Raw genomic sequence first — 21,475 nt, forward strand, 5'->3', positions numbered from 1 at the left:
GCGATCCCCGCTTTGCGCGGCTCGATCCGGATGCAGTGTGCGCATATGAACTTTTAATATGCGGGAATTGTCCTGGTGCCCGCAAAGGCAAACGGCGTTTTTGCGATCCGCGCGGCGACACTGCCTGCTGGACCATCTCCAGGCTTGCTCCTCTGCTCTCCTCCCTCGCCCGTCCGTCTGCATCCAGGAGAACACTCTCGATCGAGCCAGCGCCATGTTCCGCTCCCTCATCAGCAAGAGCCTCGCCCGGCCCTCGAGCCGATCGTTCTTCACCGGATCGTCGCTGCGTTCCGACAAGCTGTTTGTCGTATGTGTCCCCGCATGTGGATACGGCCAGGCGCTATGGATCTTGTCTGCCCTTGAATCGAGCTGTGCCGCATCGCCCTCCATTCGCGATGCTGCTGCAGCCATCTCTGCGGGCGAGGCCCTTCTCAATGTGCCGGCAGGGCCTGATTTGGCACCCGTCGTGGAAGAGCGTCCTGCTGACCCATATGCCTGCCATTGCATACCGCTTCCTCGACATCCTCACAACTTGCATCCGATGATGGCTCACGCCATATTGCGCTGAATACGATCGCTTGTCTCCTCTGACACGGCTCTACTCGACGACCTGCCAACTCTCAGCACCGCGACACTCCCGAGAACAATGCCAGCATTCCTTTCGAGTTCAACACCGAGAACACGGAGCGCGCCAAGGCCATCATTGCGAAATACCCTGCTCAGTACAAGAAGGCCGCCATCATCCCTCTCTTGGATCTGGGCCAGCGACAGCTGGGATGGACCTCGCTGTCGGTCATGAACTACGTTGCTAAGTTGGTCGAGGTTCCCCCCATGCGTGTCTACGAAGTCGCCACTTTCTACACAATGTTCAACAGGTGAATTTCTCGACGCAGATGGTCGCATCTCGCCCGAACCACGATAATGAGCGCTGTCGAGGAGAGCGGCTCGATCGATGACTTGGGCGGCGGACAGCACCAGATACGGACACAGTACTAGAAATTGCATCAGCAACGGCAAACTGTCATCCAAGACCCAGAAGTCGGTCAAGCCGCTCAAAAGTAGTTTGGAATTTGCGTAACTGCAACATCCGAGCACCCGCATTGTCGGGAGCATCGATCGGTCCGGCCGCCGATACAGCAGCCGGCCCGAAGCAATGATCAGCCAGATGGCGGCATAGTGGATATGGCCGAGGCAACGCGGATAAACTCGACGGCACCTTGGCTCCTGCGCTCATTCGCGAATGGCGTGTGAGATGACAAACGCCGCCTCCCGCACCCGGATCAATGATTTGCTTGGACTTGGATGCGATCGCCTGTGACATGGCCGGTCGGTTCAACGACGACCCCCACTACTGGATTTCAAGCATTCGACGTTCTCTGGATTTGCGTCGACCGTATCGCATCTGCCGACTTCGTTCCAGTCCATCGCGCGGCGACTAACGCACCTCTCACGGTCACGTCTTCTTGGACCTGCAGGGAGCCCGTTGGAAAGTACTTCCTCCAGGTCTGCACAACCACCCCGTGCCAGCTGTGCGGCGCTGAGGAGATCGTCAAGACCATCGAGAACGAACTCGGCATCCACGTCGGCCAAACTACCCCCGACAAGCTCTTCACCCTCGTCGAGGTCGAGTGCGCTGGTGCTTGCGTCAACGCCCCCGTTGTCGCTGTCAACGACGACTACTATGTAAGATTGCGCAACAGAGCTCAGCGGGCTTCTTGACGCCGCAATCCTGGTCGCTAACACGCTACTGCCTCTGCTCCGCCGACGATCCCCCCCAGGAGGACCTGACCAAGGAGTCCACCATCTCGATCCTGAACTCGCTGAAGGCTGGTAAGGTGCCCAAGGCCGGACCCCAGTCGGACCGCCAGAACTGCGAGCCCGCCGGTGGCCTGACCACTCTGACCACACCCCCCACCGGCCCTGGCTTTAAGCTCCAGGCCGAGCTGTTGTAAGCAGCTCCAAGCTGCTCGATGTGATCAACTACAGCCAATCCAATAAAAAAAAAACGGGACACTCCGGATTTTGAGCATTGGTGGATGTTGTCACTCAAAACATCGCGCGCTGGCCATGGCCATTCAGTGATGCGGCTCTGGATCTGCATCAAGGACGCCTTCTCGCACAGATGGGATCGACCGAGTGTACTCAAGACCGTGCTTCCCAAGCCAACCCTCTTGTCTACGGACGGGACGGTGGCCATAATGGCCGCAGAGCGAGACGTGTTTGTCGAAACAGATATACGAAGTCCTGCATGCATCATCGAGAACCGGAATCCCGATCAACGCGGCCATTATCATCTGCAAACACCGCCTGCTCGTGTTGTCCCATAGATGTGCGATCGCTGCTTGACAGGGTAAGCCGTCTCCTGGACATGCTGCCTCGGCACTAGGGCGCCGTTGTAATGTCGTTCCAGAGAGCGCGGAGGGCATCAAAGCCGCCAACACACCCGCCGAGCGTTCCAACAAGCAAGATCAGGATCCCGATGCCCTTTTCAAAGGGCGAGCGATTGCGGAAGCCAAAGAGGCGAAAGTCAAAGAGGACTGGGAACACAAAGACCAGCAGCGTATTGGCGACGGCTCCCAGCAGCGTCATGACATCGGCAAAGAACGGGATCACGATCGAGATCAGGGCGAGCACTACGACGATGCTGCTGCGGATGACAAGGATCGGAGCCCGTTTCTGTTGCGTGGTGCGGGTGCTGGCATCGAAGCCGAAGCGCCGCTCGAGCTAGAGCAGGGTACGAGATTCCATTTTCGAGCCCCAAAAGGAGTGCAGGACAGAGAGACGAATGACAGGTGTTCAGTGATTTCGGCGGCATCCGTGTTGGCAGTCGAGCGGCATTGACCCGATCGCGGCGATTCACACATGCAAATGGAGGGAAGTCACTCTGTCGGTCGATCAATCCAACACACAAGCTGTTCTGGATGACAGCAGACACATCTTCGGACTCACCTCGAGCGAAAATGTCGTCAACATCAGTGGACACGCCAGCAAGACATGCGCCGTGATGATCCAACTCGAAAACGATGAAAGGAACCCTGAGCGCGATAGAAAGTTCAAGGACAGCAGCACCGCAGCGGTGAGTTGCAGGGTCCATCGATGCTGATTCGGTCGCCACTCGATGTCGTCCCAGCCAAACCAGATCCTCGGCCAGAATGCAGATGCAGAGTGAGACGACTCTGAGTGAGATGACTCCGAGTGAGATGACTCTGAGTGAGATGACTCTGGTACCTTTGGGCAAGTTGTTTAGGATGGGCGAGACAGTCCTGTCGCCGTAGGTAAGGTATCCGGTTGTGGCCGTGAAGACGTACATCACTGTGATGACGATCATGGAGACGTTGAGCACAGCAGGGAACTTGCTTGGGTCTTTCATTGACGCCTCGACTTCGGGGTACTGGATCAGCAAAGTGGAATCGGCGTATGGTTAGCTTCAGCCAGCCTGCATTGTAGCAAGACCGCATCGCTGACTCGTCGTAACTCACAATATAGTTTCCTCCGTACGAGAAGCTCACGGAGCCCAGGGCCGAGGGCAGCAGCGCCAGATCAAAGACTTTGTGGGTGACTTGCGTCGAGTAGCTGCTGTAGTCCTCGACGGCGCACCACAGCACCACAAAGATGACCAGGATCGAAGCGAACACGCCGAAGGCACTGAGTGTTCGAGTCGAGCCGAGACGGACGGGTGAGAAGTTGCGTTCGACTCACGCTGTGGGACGACTGAGTCCGACAGGTTGATTGCTATGATTGCCATGGTTGCCGTGATTGCCATGGGTGAGCCGACAACGAACCTGAAGATTGCAATCTCCTTGAGAGTGCGGAAGCACAGGAGCGGAACCGCAATCAGGACAGCACTGAGGATGATCCTGGCGGATTTGACAGAGCGAGCCATCGGAACATACGGTCATGGAGTGGATAATAGGGCATGGAATTGCTTGTGAGTTGCGCAATCATCGATGCCACATGGGCATCCATAGATACGGCGCGAGTGCAGACTCGCGAGTCATTCGTCGACCATGAACGATACCACGGCTGCTTCTAGAGCGCTGACTCCTACCAGACTCGGGCAGAGAAGACTCCAATGAGGAGTTCAAAGTTGATGCCCGCCAGGATCAAGTAGACACAGGTGGCCCCTGGGAAAGCAAACCGCAACCACCAACAACCATATCAGCCCATTTGAGTCCGCATCATCATTCCGGATTCCAAACGTCTTGTATGAGCAACGGCGCTCTCGCCCTCCTCCGTCGCCAGCTGCCATCCCTGCAAGTCGAGTGGAGCTCGATGGTCCGTACCCAGAAGCATGACACTGCTGAATATTTCAATTAGCCGCATGCCAAGTAGGCCGTACGCTGCGTGGCCGACAAGCGGATAGCTCTCCATGCGCGAGGACCTGGGGCGAAATGGCCGTCAGCATTCGGCGGCTCTGCAACAGCCATCATCGCACAGAGGGCTGCCGAACGTTACCCTTTGTAATAGAGTGACTTGATCAGCAGCTTGCCTGTGTAATCGTTGGCTGCGGCGGTGAACATGATCACCACAAGGCCGCTCCAACCGACTTGGTTCAGCGCATATGGCAGCTGGAGGTGGTGACAGGAAGCCCAGTCGGAAGACATCCAGGGATGCGACAGACACCGAGAACAAACCAGCCGAGCAGGAGCAGCACACAGAGAGAGGGGAGATGGCCGAGAGTCAAGGAAGTCAAGCAAGTGAAACAAACCAAGTCAAGCCAGTGAAACAAGTCAAGTCCAGCAAGCGGAACATGCCATGCAGACCAAGTAGCGAAGCAAGGCATGAAGGCCCTGCATTCGACAAGCACGTTGCGACCCAACGGCAACACAATGGAAAGGATATCACTCCTGAGCCGGCGATCATGCATCTGGGGTTCGGGTACAGAATGTGCAAACGAGTGAGCGAGGAAGGACTGGGTCCGTCTGTCTGGCCCCCCTCGCAGGCGGGGATGAGCACAGAAAGGTCTCGGGCCCTACATGATGTGATAGAGAGCCTCCAAGTTCGACTGGCCATGGCCCTGATGCGGCGACGAGACTGTATCGGCAGGGATGTGGCCGGCATCGCCATCCTCCTCGGGCTGGATCAGATCGTCCAGATCGTCCGGTGCGTTAACAGGCACCAGGGCATATGAATCCTTTGGCATGGCGGTCGCTGGATATGGAGCGGGGGTCGGGGAGAGGGAAGGAGGGGAAAGGGGCTCGGCCTCGGGGATGCTGGTGCCGCTGCTGTTGCTGCTGGTGCTGGTGCTGCTGCTGGTGGTGGGATATGGTCGGGCACTCAGACGGAGAGAAAGCGGAGGGGTGTTCCGGCTCGGGGCTGGGCTGCAAACGCAAGCAGCCGTTCCGGCGAGTGGGACGCCCTGCCGTGGGTCCCAGCGACAGACACAAATGTGCTTTGGCTCGGCTCCCTGGCGGTTCTGCCGGGAATGCCTCGGCTCGTCGGCGCTTGCGAATGCGGCGGCTGTCGAAACGAGGGCCAGTTTGCTCCGCTGGCAGGGAGCAGAATGGGTCCGGCGACAACTCGTCTGGCGACAACTCGTCTGGCGAATATTCGATGCGGGCAATCCTGTTCTGCTGTTCGCACCATCGAATCGGGAAGGGCCGGTTTCTTGATCCTCGCGAAGGATCTCCAAAGTGATCCACTGACAGCATTCCCGTAATGAAACGGGACACTTCGTTTTGAGACATGACAATGGAACCTGAACACACCCACCAACTGTATGGACTCAGGCTATCTGATACGACATTTTCTCATTTGTAAAGCGTAGTGCCACTCTCGAATGGCAAGCCAATAGGCAACATATAGGGGAGAAAGTAAAAAACAACAGCCAATAGAGCAGGAACTGTGGTAATACCAGTCGGAAATACAAGTGCTAACATCGTCCAAAAAGCACTGAAGGTGCTGCAGAACTGGCCAAGCAACGGCTGCTGCCCATCACAAACATGTCCGAGATCGTCCTCGCCAGTGCACCAGCCTCCAGAGGCATCGGTGGCGGCAGCGGGTCGTCTCATTCGGCGAGCACCCGGTCGTTCGTTCGTCCGCGGCACACTGTCCATTCATCGTTGCATTCAGCGACTGTTGATGAAGTCGTTCCAGAGGGCCTTCACAGCTTCGAAGCCGCCGACGGTGCCTCCAAAGACTCCCAGAAGGATGATTGAGATGCCAAAGATGATCTCGCCCCAAGAACGGTTCCAGAAGCCGTACAAGCGGAAGTCAAAGAGGATCGGGAAGACAAAGATCAGGAAGGTGTTGGCGACGGCGCCAAGCAGCGTCATAAAGTCGGCGAAGAACGGAATGATGATCGAGACGACCGTGACGCCGGCGAGGATGCCGCCGCGAATTAGGGCGATGCGAGTCGACTTTTGGGAGCTGCTGAGCTCGAGCTCATCGACTTTGAGATGGCGCTCGGTCTGGCGTCGATGATCAAAAGTGGCTGTTAGAACGACAGGTCGAGAAGCGCCTGGTCCACTGAACAGGGTCGGCAGGCGGCCGTGGGAGACATCGCCTCGACCCCATCCAGGTGCCAAGGTCCATCGGGTCCCAGATTGCATTGCTTCCTGAGCAGCCGAAACAGACATACTTCGAGGGCAAAGGTCGTGAGCATCACGGGGCAAGCCAGGAGAACGTGGGCGCTGATGACGGCGATGGCAAACGTTGATAGGAAGCCTGTGTATGATTGTCAAGGACACCCAGAGGAATGAGTATCATGTTTGGAAAGCGCATGGGTGCTTATCGACTCTTGCTGATGAGTTGGTTGGGAACAGGCAGTGCCGACAATCGACCGACCTTTGGGCAGATTGTTGAGGATTGGGGACACCGTGAGGTTTCCATATGTCAAGTACCCAACGGCACCAGTAACGATGTACATGGCTGTGATGACGCTCATGGCCAGAGTGAGCACGCGCGGGAACTTTTCTGGCTCTCTCATTGAAGCCTCGACCTCGGGGTACTGGCGAGCGGTGGCGGCAAAAAAGGATTTGCATGAAAAGGTCGATTAGCGACATTGGTTGACTCCGAAACTCAAACCGATTCCCGGGTGCAACCCACCGTGCTGGAGTAGGAGGGAAGAGATGCGGTCTGGATCGCCCAGCCCAGCGACAATTCCACCGCCCGAAGCTTACCACATAGTTGCCCGAATACGAGAAGCTGATGGATCCGAGCGCTGACGGCAGCATTGAGAAATCAAAGACCTTATGCGTCACTCGGCCCTCGTAGACGGGATAGTCTCCGACAGAGTGCCAGAGCACAACGCCAATGACCAGGATGGTTGCAAAGACGCCGAAGGCGCTGGCCAAAGGGACGGCACAGGGGATGGCAACGGGGTAAGCATGGACTGCTTAATCGTGATTGGAATCATCCCAAGCGCATCCATTCATCGAGACCAGTACCTGAAAATGGCGATTTCCTTGAGCGTCCGGAAATACAGGAAGGGAATGCCGACGATGAGCCCACACAAGATGATCCTAAAGCAGCGCCGACAGCAGTTCAATATGGAGGTGTGAGAGCTGTTCACCAACGCCACAACTATCACTAACGACTCCAGTCCGAGCAAAAGGTGGAGCCCGGGACTGATGAAATAGAAACATCAAGGCAGGGCAACCACAAAGCAGCAGCAGTAGCAGCAGTAGCAGGGATGCCAACGCACCAGGTCTTGGTACTGTAGATGCCGAGGAGCAGCTCAAGATTCATTCCGGCCAGGATGAGGTATACACAAGTGACGCCTGTGAATAAAGTCGGGTCCACGGGATGGTGGCATCAGGAACGAGCCATCAGCCCAGTATCGCTGAGCCAGTGCCACGATGGAGCATGCGATGCAACGAATGCCGAATGCCGAATGCCGAAGACAGCATCGTCGCAGCAGCATCGAGATGACAGCCGCAGAGCGATAGGGATAGATATCGAGAAGCGGCGGACCTACCAAGCAGCATGACGCTGTTGAGCAGCTCGACAAGTCGCTTGCCAACCGATCCGAAGGCGGCATATCCAACGTGCGGGTAGCTCTTCAGCCGCACCGAGCTGGATCCGATACGGCTGTCGTTAGAATCGCAATGCCAGCATCGATTCATGGGAACGAGGAACACAGGAGCCTCTTGTGGTTGCTGGCTATCCGACCAAGCGAGCGGACCGAGCGATGACGATGAGATGCTTGGACACCGTCGATGGAATGAGACTCACCCATTGTAGTAGAGGGACTTGACAAGGAGAATACCCGAGTAATGGTTCGCTATGCCCGCAAAAACGACGAAGAACAGGCCAACCCAGCCAGCCTGGTTCAGACTGAACGGCAACTGGAGGACACCTGATCCGGCGATGATGCAGACAATGTGGTAGAGGGCCTCGGTGACTGTCTGGCCGACACCACTTCGAGAGGCAGGGTGCGAGGCCGGGACACCTTCTTCGACCCAGTCGTCAGCGGGCAGCTGGGGAGGCAGCAGCGGATCGGCTTCGGAGGGCATGGGGCGGATGTGTCGAGGAGTGGGGGAGAATCGATGCAATCAGGCAAAGGCAGGCCGCGACAGCAAGAGCCAAGGCTGTGGCTGGAGAGAGGTGAGATTCAAGGATGGCCAGCGGGAGGCTCGGCGGAACGGACAGCGGACGATGAGGTCAAGAGCAGACGGAATGGGCTGGGAGGGGGCTGCGGCGTGGGACCCACGAGCAGGAGGACCCGGCGACAGCGAGCATCGAGCCGGCCTTTGTCGACCAACGGAAATGACGAAACGGCGACGGCGGATTTCGTGGGACGGGAAAGTTCGCGCGACGGGCAGCTGCGCACGCGGCGATGCAGTGGCGGTGGCGGTGGTGCGACCGGTGTGGCGGTGGCCACCAGCTGGCTGCACGGCCCCGTGACCCTGCCAGTGTGCGGCCAGGCCGGAAATAGCCCATCACATGCGCCCACGTGGCACCCACATGCCCGGCGGTCTTCATGGCCTCGCCGAATGCCTCGTCGGCGACTCCTCCGCCCTCCCTCGGCTGGCGCTCTTCCCATCCCATCCCTCCATCTGCCCAGTGTCCCGCTGCTGCCGTCGCTCTGCTCTGCGGCGGCTTTTCGGCTCCTGCTGCCTCCATCTCTGTCGCCGTCTCTCGCTCCCCCGGCCACTGCTGGGAACGAATTCTGCCCTCCTTTCCTCTGCGACGCCCCCACTTCCTTGGCCCGCTCAGCCTGTTGCCATACCTCTGTTGTGGCTCTGCCGCTCTGCTGTAACTGATCGACCAGCATCATGGTTCAAGAGCCCTCTTCGCCTCCACCTGATCTGCTGGCATGGCTGTCGGACCAGCTCGTCCAGGATCCGTCCCTGTCGCCGCTGCTGCGCAATATCCTGCTCCGAGAAGCCTCCCTCATCCATGCCTCGAATGCGACAACTCCCATGGACGTTGACGGTTTGGATCCGCAGGAGCCTCCGCCGCCTTCGGGCGAAGAGACTCCAGGCATTCAGCCGGTCGATACTCCCTGGCACAGCTACCCGTGCTCCCCCGGTAGCATGTGCTGCCCATCCTCGCCGTCCCTCAACTACAACTCGCTGCTCTTTCGGACCCATGACTCCACCATCCATAACCCGCTGCTCAAGCTCATTGCACGGGTGCGGCTCCAACACAATACTGTCCAGAGGGACCCTGCATCTCCGCCATTCGTACCGTCGGCGAGCCCGGACGGTAGCGATCCCATGGATATTGCCTTCGACGGCCGGGGTCCGAGCCCTGCGTCGTCGACCCCGTCATCGCTCATGTCCATGGAGATCCTGGGCTTCCAGCAGGTACTCGCTCTGCACACGCTCGACTGTTGGTCATGAGGGCATACCGTCCCGATGTGCTGCTCGTCTGCACTATGGTACAGCCCAAGCCGAATCTATTGCTGACCCAAGCCATGCGTTCTTGCACTCCCGGTCGACCACAGGCTTTCCCTCCGGACGTTCTCATCCTGATCTTCCAGAACCTCGATGTCCCCACGTTCCTCCGTTGCCAGCAGGTCTGCCGGCACTGGTATCTGCTTTCCCATCAACTCGAAAATGCCTTTTGGCCGCACTTTGTCCGCCGCGACTTTGCCCTTTCGCAGCCTCCCGAGCCCTACAGCACTGTCAAGGACTACTACATATCGCAACAGAACCTTCGGACCGGAAAGTGCCAGTACTATAACGTCAAGCAGCGGTCGTTTGCGCTCGACGGGACTGCCGCAGAGCAGCTATTCCTGCCGCTCTCTGGCGGTGACGACCAATCAAGCGAGTCCAACGAGTCGATCGGCTCCATAATCGAAGACGCCAGCTCCACCCCGTTCCAGACGCCCCCGCAGGACCTCTCGCCACCCTCTCGCCCCGATTCGGCCTTTGCCGAGTCGTCGCCCATGACCCCCGCCCCAGAGCTGGCGCAGGCTTCGCGATCCTACCTGTTTGCATGGCCCCTTTACCCGTACTATGCGTACCAGGTCGCGCTCGATCACAATCGCCTGTGCTGGATCAACTCCTCGACCAAGCGCGTGTACATGGAGTACCTGGACTCGGCGCCTCCGCCCTCGAACCGCCCGCGGCCTCCAAAGTCCGTCCAAGTGTCGAGTCTATCCGGCCAGGAGCAGCTCATGTTTGAGATCCGGTCGTGTGGCAACCTGATGGAGTTTGTCGGCCACACCCAAGCCGTGGCCCTGCTCCTTACCAACGGCGAGGGGCTCTTGTACATGTTTGACGATGCCTCGTACATCAGCATCTGGGATCTGGATCGCTTGGAGCTCCTCCAGCTGATCGATGCCACAACAGAAGACATCAGCAGCATGAACGTCTACAAGCGCAAGCTCGTGATCGGCGGCCGGCACGGGCGAGTGACCGTCCGCGACGCCGACTCGGGCCAGATCGAGCGCGTGCTGACCATCCCTGAATCGTACTTGGCCGACCAGGTCTTTGGCGTGCAGTCGCAGTTCATGAACGTCGCCATCTGGGAGGACAAGGTTGTGTACGGGCTCTACGACCAAACTTACTACCTGCACGACATCAAGACGGGCGAGCTCCTGCACACGTTCCGCTGCGATCTGGTCGTTCCCGAGCTGCGTGTGCCTTGTCTGGATGACGCTCAGTGCGAGTCGCTGTATACCCAACTCACGCGCAAACGGCTGCAGCCCTCGGGCGCATCCGCGGGACGATCGAGCCTGGCCCACCAGCCAAGCATCGACGGCGCCGCCGAGAGCCCCGACCAGGACGATGCTCTGGCTATATCGGAGGAGCAGATGCTTGACTCTGTCTTTGAGCCAAATCCCCTCGCCGAACAACCCATGGCCGACCAAGTTACGACCGAGCAAGTCATGACCGAGCAAGTCATGACCGAGAACACCGGCGCAGAGCCCGAAGCCAGCGCCCTCGCGAGCACGGCTCCAACCCAGCCGCTTGTTGCAGATGCGCCTGCTCTCGAGGCTGACTGCACATGTCAATTCTGCAGCCAGCAGCTCGAGTACTGGGAGAGCCGCAGCTGGCCGGCCCTGGCTGTAGCCATCCGGAGCCTCCCCGAAAACCTCTTCACCAAGACCAAGGTGTCTCTCGCGGCCCTGGACCAAAAGATCCTCGAGTGCATGCAAGAGGGCCTCGACTTTGACGACATCGAAGCCGACATCGAGAACACAAAGAAGATCATCCTGTCGGGCCAGCACATGTTCAGCTACCTGTACTGGCGGCTGTCTAGAATCGAGGATCTCGGCCAGTACATTGCACAGTGCCCGCAGCCGCTGTCGACGCCATCACGGCCAGTCTTACAGCCGTGCGTTACCTGGATCGAGGAAACCAAGTCGCGGATTCTGTCCATCCTGACGGTGCTGAAAGCCTACAATCTATGCATCGATGTTGCACACAAGAATCTGGAGCTGACTGGCGGCGGCAGCCATCTGCGCGGCCCCATGACGCTGGTCATGAACAGCCATGTGATCCTCACGAACGGCATCCTCTTTGAGGAGTTTTTCGTCTGGGACTCGCGGACGGGACAGCAGCTCTTCAAGATGTGCGATTCCGACGGCGGCGACCATCCACCCTATGCCCTCAGCGAGCTGCATTTCATGGAGCTCAACCGCGACAACACCATGGCCTTTGGAAGCACGGCGTCGCCCGAGCACGAAGAGGCCGATGGCGAAAGCGAGGTCGGTTCGCTTGTCTGTCTCGATTTTCGGGCCGGCTCGCGGCGAGGGAACCGCCGGGTTGAGCGGCGAGTCACCAGCTTTGTCCCGGGCGACGGACACCGACACCAGATCGAGTACTTTTTATGTCTGGGTGAGCCGGCCTAAGGAGACACGATTCGAGTGACACCACTGCCACCAATGGCTCTTTCCCTCTCCTTGACTGCTCTTGTGGTGCTCTGCGTGCGCTGTATCTTGCTCCTGTGCTCGTTCCTATGTACGTATGGATGTGTGGATGTGGGTGCTTGTATGTGGATGTGGTGTTTGGATGTGGGTGTTTACTTCCCCTGCACTTCTGTACCTGGTTTATTTCACGCCGGTTCGACCTGTTCCCTAACCAGAGACCTGTCATTGCACCCGTGTGGAGCTGAGGGTGCGCTGCAATATGCCCTCGACTGCAAGTCGTCGAATCCGTCCGCATGGCTCTGTCGTTGTCCAGCCAACCCGCTTCTCTTTCCTTGTCGCTTCCGCCTGTACTCTGCAGCAGGATATAACCGCTTTCCCTCAATAGCTGATGACACTTTAGCCTTTCCACATCTCTGTTGGCTGCACCGTGCGCATTGCGGATGTGTGTCGTCGCGGGATGAGATGGGATGGGATGCCAGAATCGGGTTTGCCGATGCACACCAACACCGCCGCTCCCAACCGGGGCGGCTTGTCACGTTGGAGTCTGTGGCGCAGCAGAATGACTTGGGCCCGTGAGCGACGTTTTTCTTGGCGATTCTCTCCTCTTCCTCCAATCGATCCGACTGGCGGGTCCGTCCATCCACCCACCCACAACATGGCGCAGTATGAGCTCTACCGTCGCAGCACCCTCGGGATTGCCCTGACGGACACGCTCGACGAGCTGATCTGCAATGATCACTTGGATCCGCAAGAGGCCATGAAGATCCTGACACAAGTAATGCCTGGATTGGCTTGGCTTGGGGTGGCGGAAGGGAGGAGGGAGCGAGCTCTGAAGGTCGAGCAAACCGCAGGAGGAAGGGGGGGGGATGTCGCAGCTGGAGAAGAGGCGTGCGAGTGTGGATGCACAGGAGGACAGCGTGGGCCGACCGACGCAGGAGGGCCGTCCGCCCAAGTCGCATGGGCTGTGTTGGGTGCTCTGGACCAGGGGGGTGAGCGGAGAAGCAAAGTCCTTGCAAACCACACCAGCCAGCGCTGCATCGGCCGAGCCGGGACCGGAGAATTGATTTGCGATAACACTGCACGACATGGACGGGATACATCGATCGCCGCGGATCCTGTGCGAGAGACCTGCGGCTTCTCCGGCGCTGCCATCATCATTCTGAGCATGCGTTGGCTCGTGCCGGGGGCTCTTCCTTCTTTGCATATGGCCGGCAACGACTTTCGTCATTTCGTCATGTCGTCTCTGGCGACGAGGGCATTTCCGGACGTGATTGTCGACGACAGACCTGCCTCCTTGCATCTGCGACAGCATTGATGCCGCTTGGTCGACTGTCGCCTGCCGAACCGCAAACTAATCCTGGCCCGACTTGGCTGTGTCCGCGTTCATTCCCTCTCTGCGGTCCCTGTTGCAGTTTGACATCAGCATTGCCGAAGCCCTCCATCAGCGGGTTCGAGTCAAAGCCCAGATCAAGGTATGTCGGCTCCCGTGTAGTTTATCTCTCCATCTTGGATGCGCTCCTCATTGCTGTGGTGGGTTTTGCTTCGCCGCTTCCAAAATGCTGCAGGGTCACCTTCAAACCTATCGTTTTTGCGACGACGTCTGGACCTTCATTGTCGAGAACTCGAACTTGAAGATCGACGACGAGCCGCTGACTGTGAAGCGAGTCAAGATCGTTGCCTGCACCGCCCGCAATCCCCCTGCTGCTGGCAGCGGTGCCGGCGGAGGTGGTGCCGATCATAACGCCTGAGGCCGCCATCCTCCCGAGCACCGTTTTTGCCTTGAGCCCGAGCAAGCAGGAGAGAGCAAAGAGACGAACGACTTTCGGTTGGATGGCTTTCCTGCCCAGGGCGCCCCCTTCCGATACCCGCTGCTCCTCCGCATCTCGTCTTGGGTCTTCTCCAGGCATGTCTGGGTGTGCCGCAGAGCACAACCCGTACACCCTCTCCCCTGCCTTTCTTTGCCCTCCTCTCCCCCTCCCTCCGTTCATTCGGCCGGTGAAGCTCTTGATGCCTTGACCCGGCCCTCGTTTGCAAGGCTGCTCGAATCGACCGTCCCAATCCAGCCCCATCTTGTGGTCCAGCCTCGGCATCGATCGGATCTCGATCCCCGTGAGCTTCTTTCACTCCTGTTCACTCACTGATCACGACCCTTGGCGCAATAATAAAAAGTCCGTGCAAGCATCATCCCATCGCCAGAGGCGAACAGAATCCAGCGGAGGGGGGTCAGACGGATGGCTTGAGATGCCCGGTTGAGGATTGCAGTCGCGAAACCCAGGCCATGTCGGCTGGGGTTGATCGCTCGTTGGGCGTATATTGACCATCGATCGATCCGGATCGGCAGAGACTCGACCAGAGACTCGACCAGAGAGAAGGAAGAGGCAGCGGCATTGGGCCGGTTTCCGATAGCTGCCTACACGATATTTGAGACGACGTCTTGGACAGCTACTTCATCCGCAGCCCGGACGATCTCGTCGCCGATCGACCCCTGGCCAGACTTGCGCCCGGGCATGAGTGCCCGGAAGACCGTGCTGAAGGTGCCCAGCGCAAAGCCGTTCAGGAAGGGCACCAGCAGGCCGTCGGTGAAGAACCGGAGGATGTGGTCGACCCAGGTGTCGCGGCGCTTTGCCCCCGGTTTCAGGCCGATCGAGGCGGTGTGGAATTTCTTGCTTGGGTTCACCATGGCTATAGCGTTGCTCCGGGGCCGAGACGGTGGCGAGCTTGAAGGGTCGCGAGGTCTGTCGAGGTCAGGGCGATGAAGAGCAGGCCGGTGATGATGGCCCTGCGATTGAAGAGACGGGCTGGGGCAGTTTGGTATCGGTGGCTGTCCTTCTCGCCGAGAACAATCTCGGCGAGAACTCGGTGGGAACTGCAAGGACCGACCTGGGAACGGCAACATCAGCACGAACAGACCTGAGAGTCCCGCACAAGGTCCATGGGCTGGCTATGGAGAGCATCGCTGCGGCCATGCCCGATGAAATTGGTCGTCGCCGCAATGCCAATCAAGCAGGGTGACGACTGAGCGCTCGGCAGGCCGCCATCCACTCTGGCTGACACAATCGACTGCTCTGCCTGTCTCTGAGCCCCAGTTCCCCAGCACCAACCCCAGACCTGCGACATATTGCTGCTATGTCCGATTGGCGTCCATTCGCAGCAGCGTCACAGCGACACCGCATGCGGCTGGTGAGCACAGTTTCGAGCACCGTCGCTTCAGCATCCGCCCGCAGCAAACCATATGTCCATTCGGTGTTGATGTCAACCGAGCGACGCAACCCTTGCGCAGGGCGCTATTTGTTGTTTCAAGCGCCCGGCCTTTTGTTGCACTGTCCAACTGCACTCAGGGCAGATCCAGAGTCGCACTTGCGTCCCTTGCCTATCATCCCTCATCTCTCACCTCTCATCCCGGTCACCACGTCGGCCTGCATTGCATCTCATCTCAGCGCAGGATATCGCACCCCCTCCAAGCTGATACCTTTGCCCGTCAGTCGGCATCCCTGAAACCACATCTTTGGTATCCGTTCTGCAACAGCCTCGTTCACATAACCCCATGGGCGGCAAAGACGACCCAAAGACACCCAGCGCTCGCGCCCCCATGGGCGACTCGGACGAGCATCCGCCCGACTTCAACCCCGTGGCGACCTTCCAGGCTCTGGCGGCCCAAGGCGATCTGCTTGCCCAAAAAGCCAGCTACAACGAGGCCATCGAGTGCTACACCGAGGCCCTTGCGCTGCAGCCCACCCACAAGCACTGTCTGGTTGCCCGCTCTCGCTGCTTCATCCAGATCGGCCAGCCGCTACAGGCCCTCCAGGATGCCGACGCCTCGCTCAAGGACGACCCGACCTTCCACAAAGGCGTCTATCAGAAGGCCGAGTCGCTCTACGCACAGGGCGACTTTGAGCTGGCCCTGATGTACTATCACCGTGGGAACCGGTCCCGGCCCGAGCTCGACGAGTTCCGCATCGGCATCCAAAAGGCCCGGGAGGCCATCGAAAACTCCATCGGTGCACACAAGGACCACCAGATTCCCTTCAAGAGCAATCTGCCGGCCCTGGCCGCCCAGGCTCCAACCTCGGGCCCTGCTACGGTCGGCGGCAAGGCTCCGACGCCGTCCAAGAAGCCAGGGTCGGTGCCGACAAAGTCCCCAAAGTCCCCCAATACCAAGCCGGGCCCGGGAAAGTCTCGGACTCCGTCCTCCAAGAGCAGCCGCATCAACCACGAGATTGAGGAAGCGATGGCACGCCAGCTGCTCGGCGAGCTGTACGATGACAAGGTCTACCTGGAGGAGCTGCTGAGCGACCCAGACATGGTCGAGAACCGGGACGAGGATGTTGTCAGTTATGTCACCGAGGGGCTGTCCTTCCTCGAGGGCCGGATCGCCTTCTGGAAGCAGCAAAAGCCCATCTACGCCCAGCCAAAGGAAAAGAAGCGCATGAAGCCGAGGATGCAGCGACCCGAGCTGACAAGCCATCGCACCAAGGCTATCGTGCTCGAGCCCGTCGATCCGCGGTGCCCGCTCCCGCCAGTCCGATCGATCAAGAGCGTGGTGGCCACCTGAGAGGGTTTTGCTTCTGTGGGCACCGCGGCGCTACATGCTGTCTCATTGGGCATTCGCTCTTTTCATGGCATATATACATTGCAGACTGTGATGCTCACAGTGCTGCTTCGCAACGTATGGAGACTGCCTAGTTCGAGAGAGGTGCAGATGCTCTGATGTGCTCCACAAGACAGGACAGACTCCAACAGTCTGGATACAGAAGCACTGGTTGTGTAGAATCGAGAGGGGAGGGATGGAGGCCGACGCCGGCTGTCATTGTGTGCGATGGGAGGAGGTGTGAACCTGGGGCTGGGGCGATGAGGGGAGAATGGAGAGGAGCGAAGCCAGAGGGAAGCCACAATGCAATACAATAATATGGGGCAGCGCTGTTCAGGTTCCAGAACCCCAAAGTCGCCACGCATGATTCCATGTCGCCCGGCCATTCTCCGTGATAACCATCCACGGATCGATGGGTTCTGTCAAGCGTCATTCATTGTGCAAGACATATCCACACGCCGGGCCGCTACTGCCCTTGCGATCCACTTGGCAACCAACAGGTGCCGTCGTCTTGCAAGGACTGTATTCAGCATTGGCTGCCTGTCGACCCTTGCGCTCGCCCAGACCCTCGCACTACTTTCGCAGATACTGCACGATTTCCGTGATTTTGGAGACCAGCAGCCCGGGACTGTTGAAGATCACAAAGTGGTTCGAGTCCTTGACGACAATCTGCTGAGTGAATGGGTGGTCGGGCTGGCCCAAGTCCACGAGCTTGGCTTGGGTCAGTCGGTGGGCAGCGGCCCTCACTTGCTCCTGCGTGCAGGCCTGCTTGTGGCTTTCGGGACAGCCGTTGGCGATCTCCAGGCCGCCGGTGACGACGAGGACCGGGAAATGGTATGGGCGGCCGAGCCTGCTACGCCGAACTTGCTCCAGCGACTGGCCCAGGAAATGACTGAGCTCGTTTGCACAAGCCTGGTGGACTCACCCGGATTGAACACGGATTTGATCAGAAGCCCGATAGCGATACGGCTGTGTCAGAACATGTCCATCCATCCATGCATCAACGTACCCGATGAAACCGATTGTTGAAAATGGTGCCGACAAAGCGATCTTCCAGCTTGGTTCGGATGTGTGAGTCCTCATACACACCCTTGAACAGGCGATCGAGTCCAACGGGGGCCAGAAGCGAGAGCAGCTCAAAAGCCCGCGAGAAATCCCTCATCTCGCCCATTTCACGGCTGGCGGCTCCATGCTGAATCTTGTCCATGGCGGAAGGAAAGTCGTCGGTCGAGGCCTCGATCAGGACCATTGCCTTGACCCGCGACTCGTACCGGTCGGCCAGGAGCCGGACGTCGTATCTGCCAAAGTCGTTGGATGCACGGCGCGGGAGACATCCGTATGAGCAATCTTCCGGTCAGTCCGTTTGTGGTTTCGGTCGTGGATCCGGGCATGTTTCGCTTGCAGTTCTTCACATCACCTACCCGCCATATGAATGCGCTACCAACACAAACGACTCGTTCGGGGAACTGCGGACAAAGAGCTGCTCGAGAATATCGGCGTATTTTCTGCTGGTCTGGGGCAGCCGGGCCGACTGCGAAAAGCCGTACCTATGGGGACCATGTGCCATTCGTCAAGCCCGAGGAAGTGGAGCCACAAGTCAGCCACATAAGCATGAGACTGCAGTCCACCGGCCCCATTGCGACATATGCACATGGGCCCACCCATCGCCACACCGTGTGCTTTCGGATCGCCAACTCACCCAGGACGGTCGACCCAGCATGTCTTGGTGGTGTTCGCCAGGGAGCCAAACATGTCCTTCCAGGACAGAGCCGAGGGCACCGCCATGCCCGACGACAGGATGATCGTGGGCTGGCCCTCGCCTCGACAGTGCATGTGGACCTGCAGGGTTTGTCCGTCCAGGACGACACTCTGCATCTCGGCAGGGTTGTATCGATTGATGCGGAAGAGAAGGTTCAGGGAGGTGCTGGACAGAATGCCCATCAGGATGAGGATGCAGGCCGCGGTGGCGACAAAGTTGGCGACGAAGAGGCCCAGGCGCTTCTGGGACTCGCTGTGGCGGGACGCCGACGGAAGAAGAGGGACAGAGGGGTCGTCGGAAATGGGCTGCCGAAGAGAACGAGCGGGCCCGTTGGAAATGTTTTCGACCTGGAGGACTCGGACAGCCGGGACGACGACCAGGGCGAGACACAGGAAGGCGTCGATGTAGCCACCGATGGAGGCCATGCACAGCGACGACAGCGTGCCGGCGATGATGGAAAAATAGACGCAGGTGAAGGCAAACTGCGAGTTGGCATAGTGGCCGCTGCCGAGGTGCGAGTAGATGTGCTGCGAAAGCACCGTCGCCAGAACGAGCCAGAAGGGCGAGTAGGGCAGGATCAGTCCCCAACGGACCGAGTCCCGGGTCAGGGCAAAGACCGAGAACGCCACGCCGATCAGGACGGTCCCGACCAGGTTCCAAGAGAAGGCCATGATGCCGAGGTGGGAAGGATGATCTGCCGGGATGGCCGAGAGAGCGAGAGTGAGGGAAGAGCAAAAAAAGGACGGCCGGGGGGGGGAGTTGGGTCGGAGACAATGCCGCTGGGGAGCCAAGATTGCGGGGGAGAAGGTTTGCATCGGCGCGCGACCCTGGCTCGTGCTCGTTGTTGAAATGCGCTGCTTGGGAAGACGAGTGGTTGTAAGGGTGATATTACTTGTTAGAGTGATGTGATGTTACTTGTTAGAGTGATGTGATGTTAATTGTTAGAGCGGTGTTAATTGTTAGAGCGGTGTTACTTGGTTGGTGGACTGATGGTATACTTCCCACGATCGGATATTCAGACAGACAACATCTCTCGCCCAACTGCCCGCCGATGTGAATTGCACACCGCCGACCATCCATCCACGATCGACCATCCATCCACGATCAACCATCCACGATCGACCATCCACGATCGACCATCCACGATCGACCATCCACGCCTGGCAGTCCATGAGCAGCCCGCCCACTCTCTCGCGACGCACATCTTCGCCCTGACACCATCTGCGCCATCTGCGCCATCGTTTCCAACCTTGCCCGGCCAGCGCAAATGCATCCAATACTCGCCCGCTCTGCCCTCCTGCGGGTGCCCGAGACGGTCTGCCGTCGCGGATGCTGGTATGCTGCTGTTCCAGCCACCGTTCCGGCTGCCGTGCCCGCTGCCATGTCAACCGCACTTTGCTTGGCTCCGAATGTCAAGTCGTTGCTGGGCTCCACCGCTCGCGGCTTCAGCAGCAATGCTCCCGTCTCCAGCGGCGACCGAGAGACTCTCGACCGCTGGATCGCCCACATCCAGGGGCTCACCGTTGTCGAGCAGGATGAGATCACCCGATCGGCCGCCCAGTTGCTCGCAACGACGCTCTATCCATCGGCCCCATCGGCCCCGGCGTGGGACTCAGTCCCGGTCGGCAGCGAGCTGCCTCCGGCATACCACTTGGTGTGCTTCCCTCCGCGCGAGCCCGAATGCCGACTGGCCAGCGACGGCTACGACACCTCGTTCACGCCCCCAGCCCCATATCTCAAACGCATGTGGGCCGGCGGATCGTTCGAGTGGAACCTCGAGAACCCCCTCCGCATCGGCGACAGGGTGTCGCAGACGACCAAGGTCGACAGGATCCAGGTCAAGCCGGGCGCCCAAGGCGATCTGCGAGTGTTTGTGTGGATGAAGAAGGACATTGCGAACGAGGCCGGGCCGTCCATGCAGGAGGTGCGGTGCCTGGTATACATGGATGCCCGCAGCCGGGTCAGCGATCCCGGGCGGGTGCTCAAAGGTCAGTGTCGATGCCGCCCGCCAGCTATCGTCGGCCCACGGCATGTTGTCAGCACCATCGTGGGGGGGGGGGAGCATTTGCCACTATCAAGAATCGTGCATGGAGCAGCTAATCGTCGTCGTCCTCAGTCCCTTCCAGCACAAGGCCCAACTTTAGTCGCCAGATCAAGCCGACGGCCCTGACTCTCTTCCGGTACTCGGCCCTGACCTTCAACAGCCACTTGATCCACTACGACCCGGACTACTGCCGAGCCGAGGAGGGATACCCAGGTAACAACCACTGAGGCTGCTGTAGCTCGATCGACGGGAATCATCCGGTGCAGTTGGCTGCTGGCTGCTGGCTGCTGGCTGCTGGCTGCTGTCCATCTCACGGTCGCCTTCTGACCATCCTCTGGTTCCTCAAACTGCCGCATTCCGCAGAGCGGCTCGTCCATGGCCCGCTGACTTGCACCCTCCTGCTGGATCTGCTCCACAAGCGCCTGGCCGAGACTCAGGGCATCCAGCACCGCCGTCCGTTCCTGCGCTCGTTCGAGTACCGGGCCCTCAGTCCGCTCTACTGTGGCCAAGACCTCCATTTGCACGGACGAGTGCTCGACCGCGAGCCCGCCACCGCCGGCGAGATGCGCTATGAGCTGTGGGCGACCAATGCCCAGGGCGGCCTTGCGATGAAGGGCACTGCGGTCGTCACCGAGCGCGATGCATAGGCAAGCTGCAGGAGGTATTGGACGAGTGGTGGGGAGGGCTCCTTGGATCCTGCAAGACCAGCTCGGCGCCCGAATAACAAATCGGCCAGACTGGAATATACACGGGTCCACGAGGAGGGAGCGAGCGCCGCCGATGGATGCCTCGATGGTGCTGCATCGGGCAAGAATGGCC

General features: G+C 59.1%; 8 protein-coding genes across 8 annotated transcripts; 5 read left to right on the forward strand and 3 right to left on the reverse strand.

The window, feature by feature from the left end:
- Window positions 1-133: 133 nt before the first annotated feature.
- BJ171DRAFT_495020 (thioredoxin-like [2Fe-2S] ferredoxin-domain-containing protein) lies at window positions 134-2,029 on the forward strand. Its single transcript, XM_053110069.1, has 4 exons — window positions 134-307; window positions 625-875; window positions 1,476-1,683; window positions 1,779-2,029. The coding sequence occupies exons 1-4, from the start codon at window positions 215-217 to the stop codon at window positions 1,950-1,952; spliced, it is 726 nt and encodes a 241-aa protein (XP_052968945.1). The 5' UTR covers window positions 134-214; the 3' UTR covers window positions 1,953-2,029.
- Window positions 2,030-2,186: 157 nt separating this feature from the next.
- Window positions 2,187-5,287, reverse strand: BJ171DRAFT_495023 (transmembrane amino acid transporter protein-domain-containing protein). The gene is made up of 10 exons (XM_053110070.1): window positions 4,977-5,287; window positions 4,843-4,867; window positions 4,456-4,574; window positions 4,284-4,381; window positions 4,049-4,124; window positions 3,783-3,857; window positions 3,480-3,645; window positions 3,229-3,391; window positions 2,950-3,035; window positions 2,187-2,724 (listed from the first exon to the last, which is right to left on the reverse strand). Exons 1-10 carry the CDS (start codon window positions 5,141-5,143, stop codon window positions 2,383-2,385), a joined length of 1,317 nt encoding a protein of 438 aa, XP_052968946.1. The 5' UTR covers window positions 5,144-5,287; the 3' UTR covers window positions 2,187-2,382.
- A 446-nt stretch (window positions 5,288-5,733) lies between these two features.
- Window positions 5,734-8,698, reverse strand: BJ171DRAFT_456721 (transmembrane amino acid transporter protein-domain-containing protein). Its single transcript, XM_053108326.1, has 8 exons — window positions 8,176-8,698; window positions 7,919-8,016; window positions 7,646-7,721; window positions 7,389-7,463; window positions 7,122-7,287; window positions 6,787-6,949; window positions 6,581-6,666; window positions 5,734-6,410 (listed from the first exon to the last, which is right to left on the reverse strand). The coding sequence occupies exons 1-8, from the start codon at window positions 8,454-8,456 to the stop codon at window positions 6,069-6,071; spliced, it is 1,287 nt and encodes a 428-aa protein (XP_052968947.1). The 5' UTR covers window positions 8,457-8,698; the 3' UTR covers window positions 5,734-6,068.
- Window positions 8,699-8,992: 294 nt separating this feature from the next.
- On the forward strand, window positions 8,993-12,674 carry BJ171DRAFT_495025 (uncharacterized protein). Its single transcript, XM_053110071.1, has 2 exons — window positions 8,993-9,752; window positions 9,893-12,674. Exons 1-2 carry the CDS (start codon window positions 9,219-9,221, stop codon window positions 12,245-12,247), a joined length of 2,889 nt encoding a protein of 962 aa, XP_052968948.1. The 5' UTR covers window positions 8,993-9,218; the 3' UTR covers window positions 12,248-12,674.
- Window positions 12,675-12,877: 203 nt separating this feature from the next.
- On the forward strand, window positions 12,878-14,449 carry BJ171DRAFT_495026 (transcription initiation factor IIA, gamma subunit-domain-containing protein). The gene is made up of 3 exons (XM_053110072.1): window positions 12,878-13,040; window positions 13,678-13,737; window positions 13,831-14,449. Exons 1-3 carry the CDS (start codon window positions 12,921-12,923, stop codon window positions 14,011-14,013), a joined length of 363 nt encoding a protein of 120 aa, XP_052968949.1. The 5' UTR covers window positions 12,878-12,920; the 3' UTR covers window positions 14,014-14,449.
- A 1,066-nt stretch (window positions 14,450-15,515) lies between these two features.
- On the forward strand, window positions 15,516-17,020 carry BJ171DRAFT_495029 (uncharacterized protein). Its single transcript, XM_053110073.1, has one exon. It carries the CDS (start codon window positions 15,810-15,812, stop codon window positions 16,815-16,817), a length of 1,008 nt encoding a protein of 335 aa, XP_052968950.1. The 5' UTR covers window positions 15,516-15,809; the 3' UTR covers window positions 16,818-17,020.
- BJ171DRAFT_495031 (Alpha/Beta hydrolase protein) lies at window positions 17,007-19,331 on the reverse strand. The gene is made up of 4 exons (XM_053110074.1): window positions 18,553-19,331; window positions 18,275-18,400; window positions 17,863-18,151; window positions 17,007-17,765 (listed from the first exon to the last, which is right to left on the reverse strand). Exons 1-4 carry the CDS (start codon window positions 19,281-19,283, stop codon window positions 17,427-17,429), a joined length of 1,485 nt encoding a protein of 494 aa, XP_052968951.1. The 5' UTR covers window positions 19,284-19,331; the 3' UTR covers window positions 17,007-17,426.
- Window positions 19,332-19,993: 662 nt separating this feature from the next.
- Window positions 19,994-21,303, forward strand: BJ171DRAFT_421422 (HotDog domain-containing protein; the record flags this gene model as incomplete). Its single annotated transcript, XM_053107485.1, has 3 exons — window positions 19,994-20,606; window positions 20,729-20,869; window positions 21,020-21,303. The coding sequence occupies 3 exons, from the start codon at window positions 19,994-19,996 to the stop codon at window positions 21,301-21,303; spliced, it is 1,038 nt and encodes a 345-aa protein (XP_052968952.1).
- Window positions 21,304-21,475: the final 172 nt, after the last annotated feature.

This window comes from Polychytrium aggregatum (assembly GCF_025602895.1).
Source record: "Polychytrium aggregatum strain JEL109 chromosome Unknown BJ171scaffold_9, whole genome shotgun sequence".
NCBI lineage: Eukaryota > Fungi > Chytridiomycota > Chytridiomycetes > Polychytriales > Polychytrium > Polychytrium aggregatum.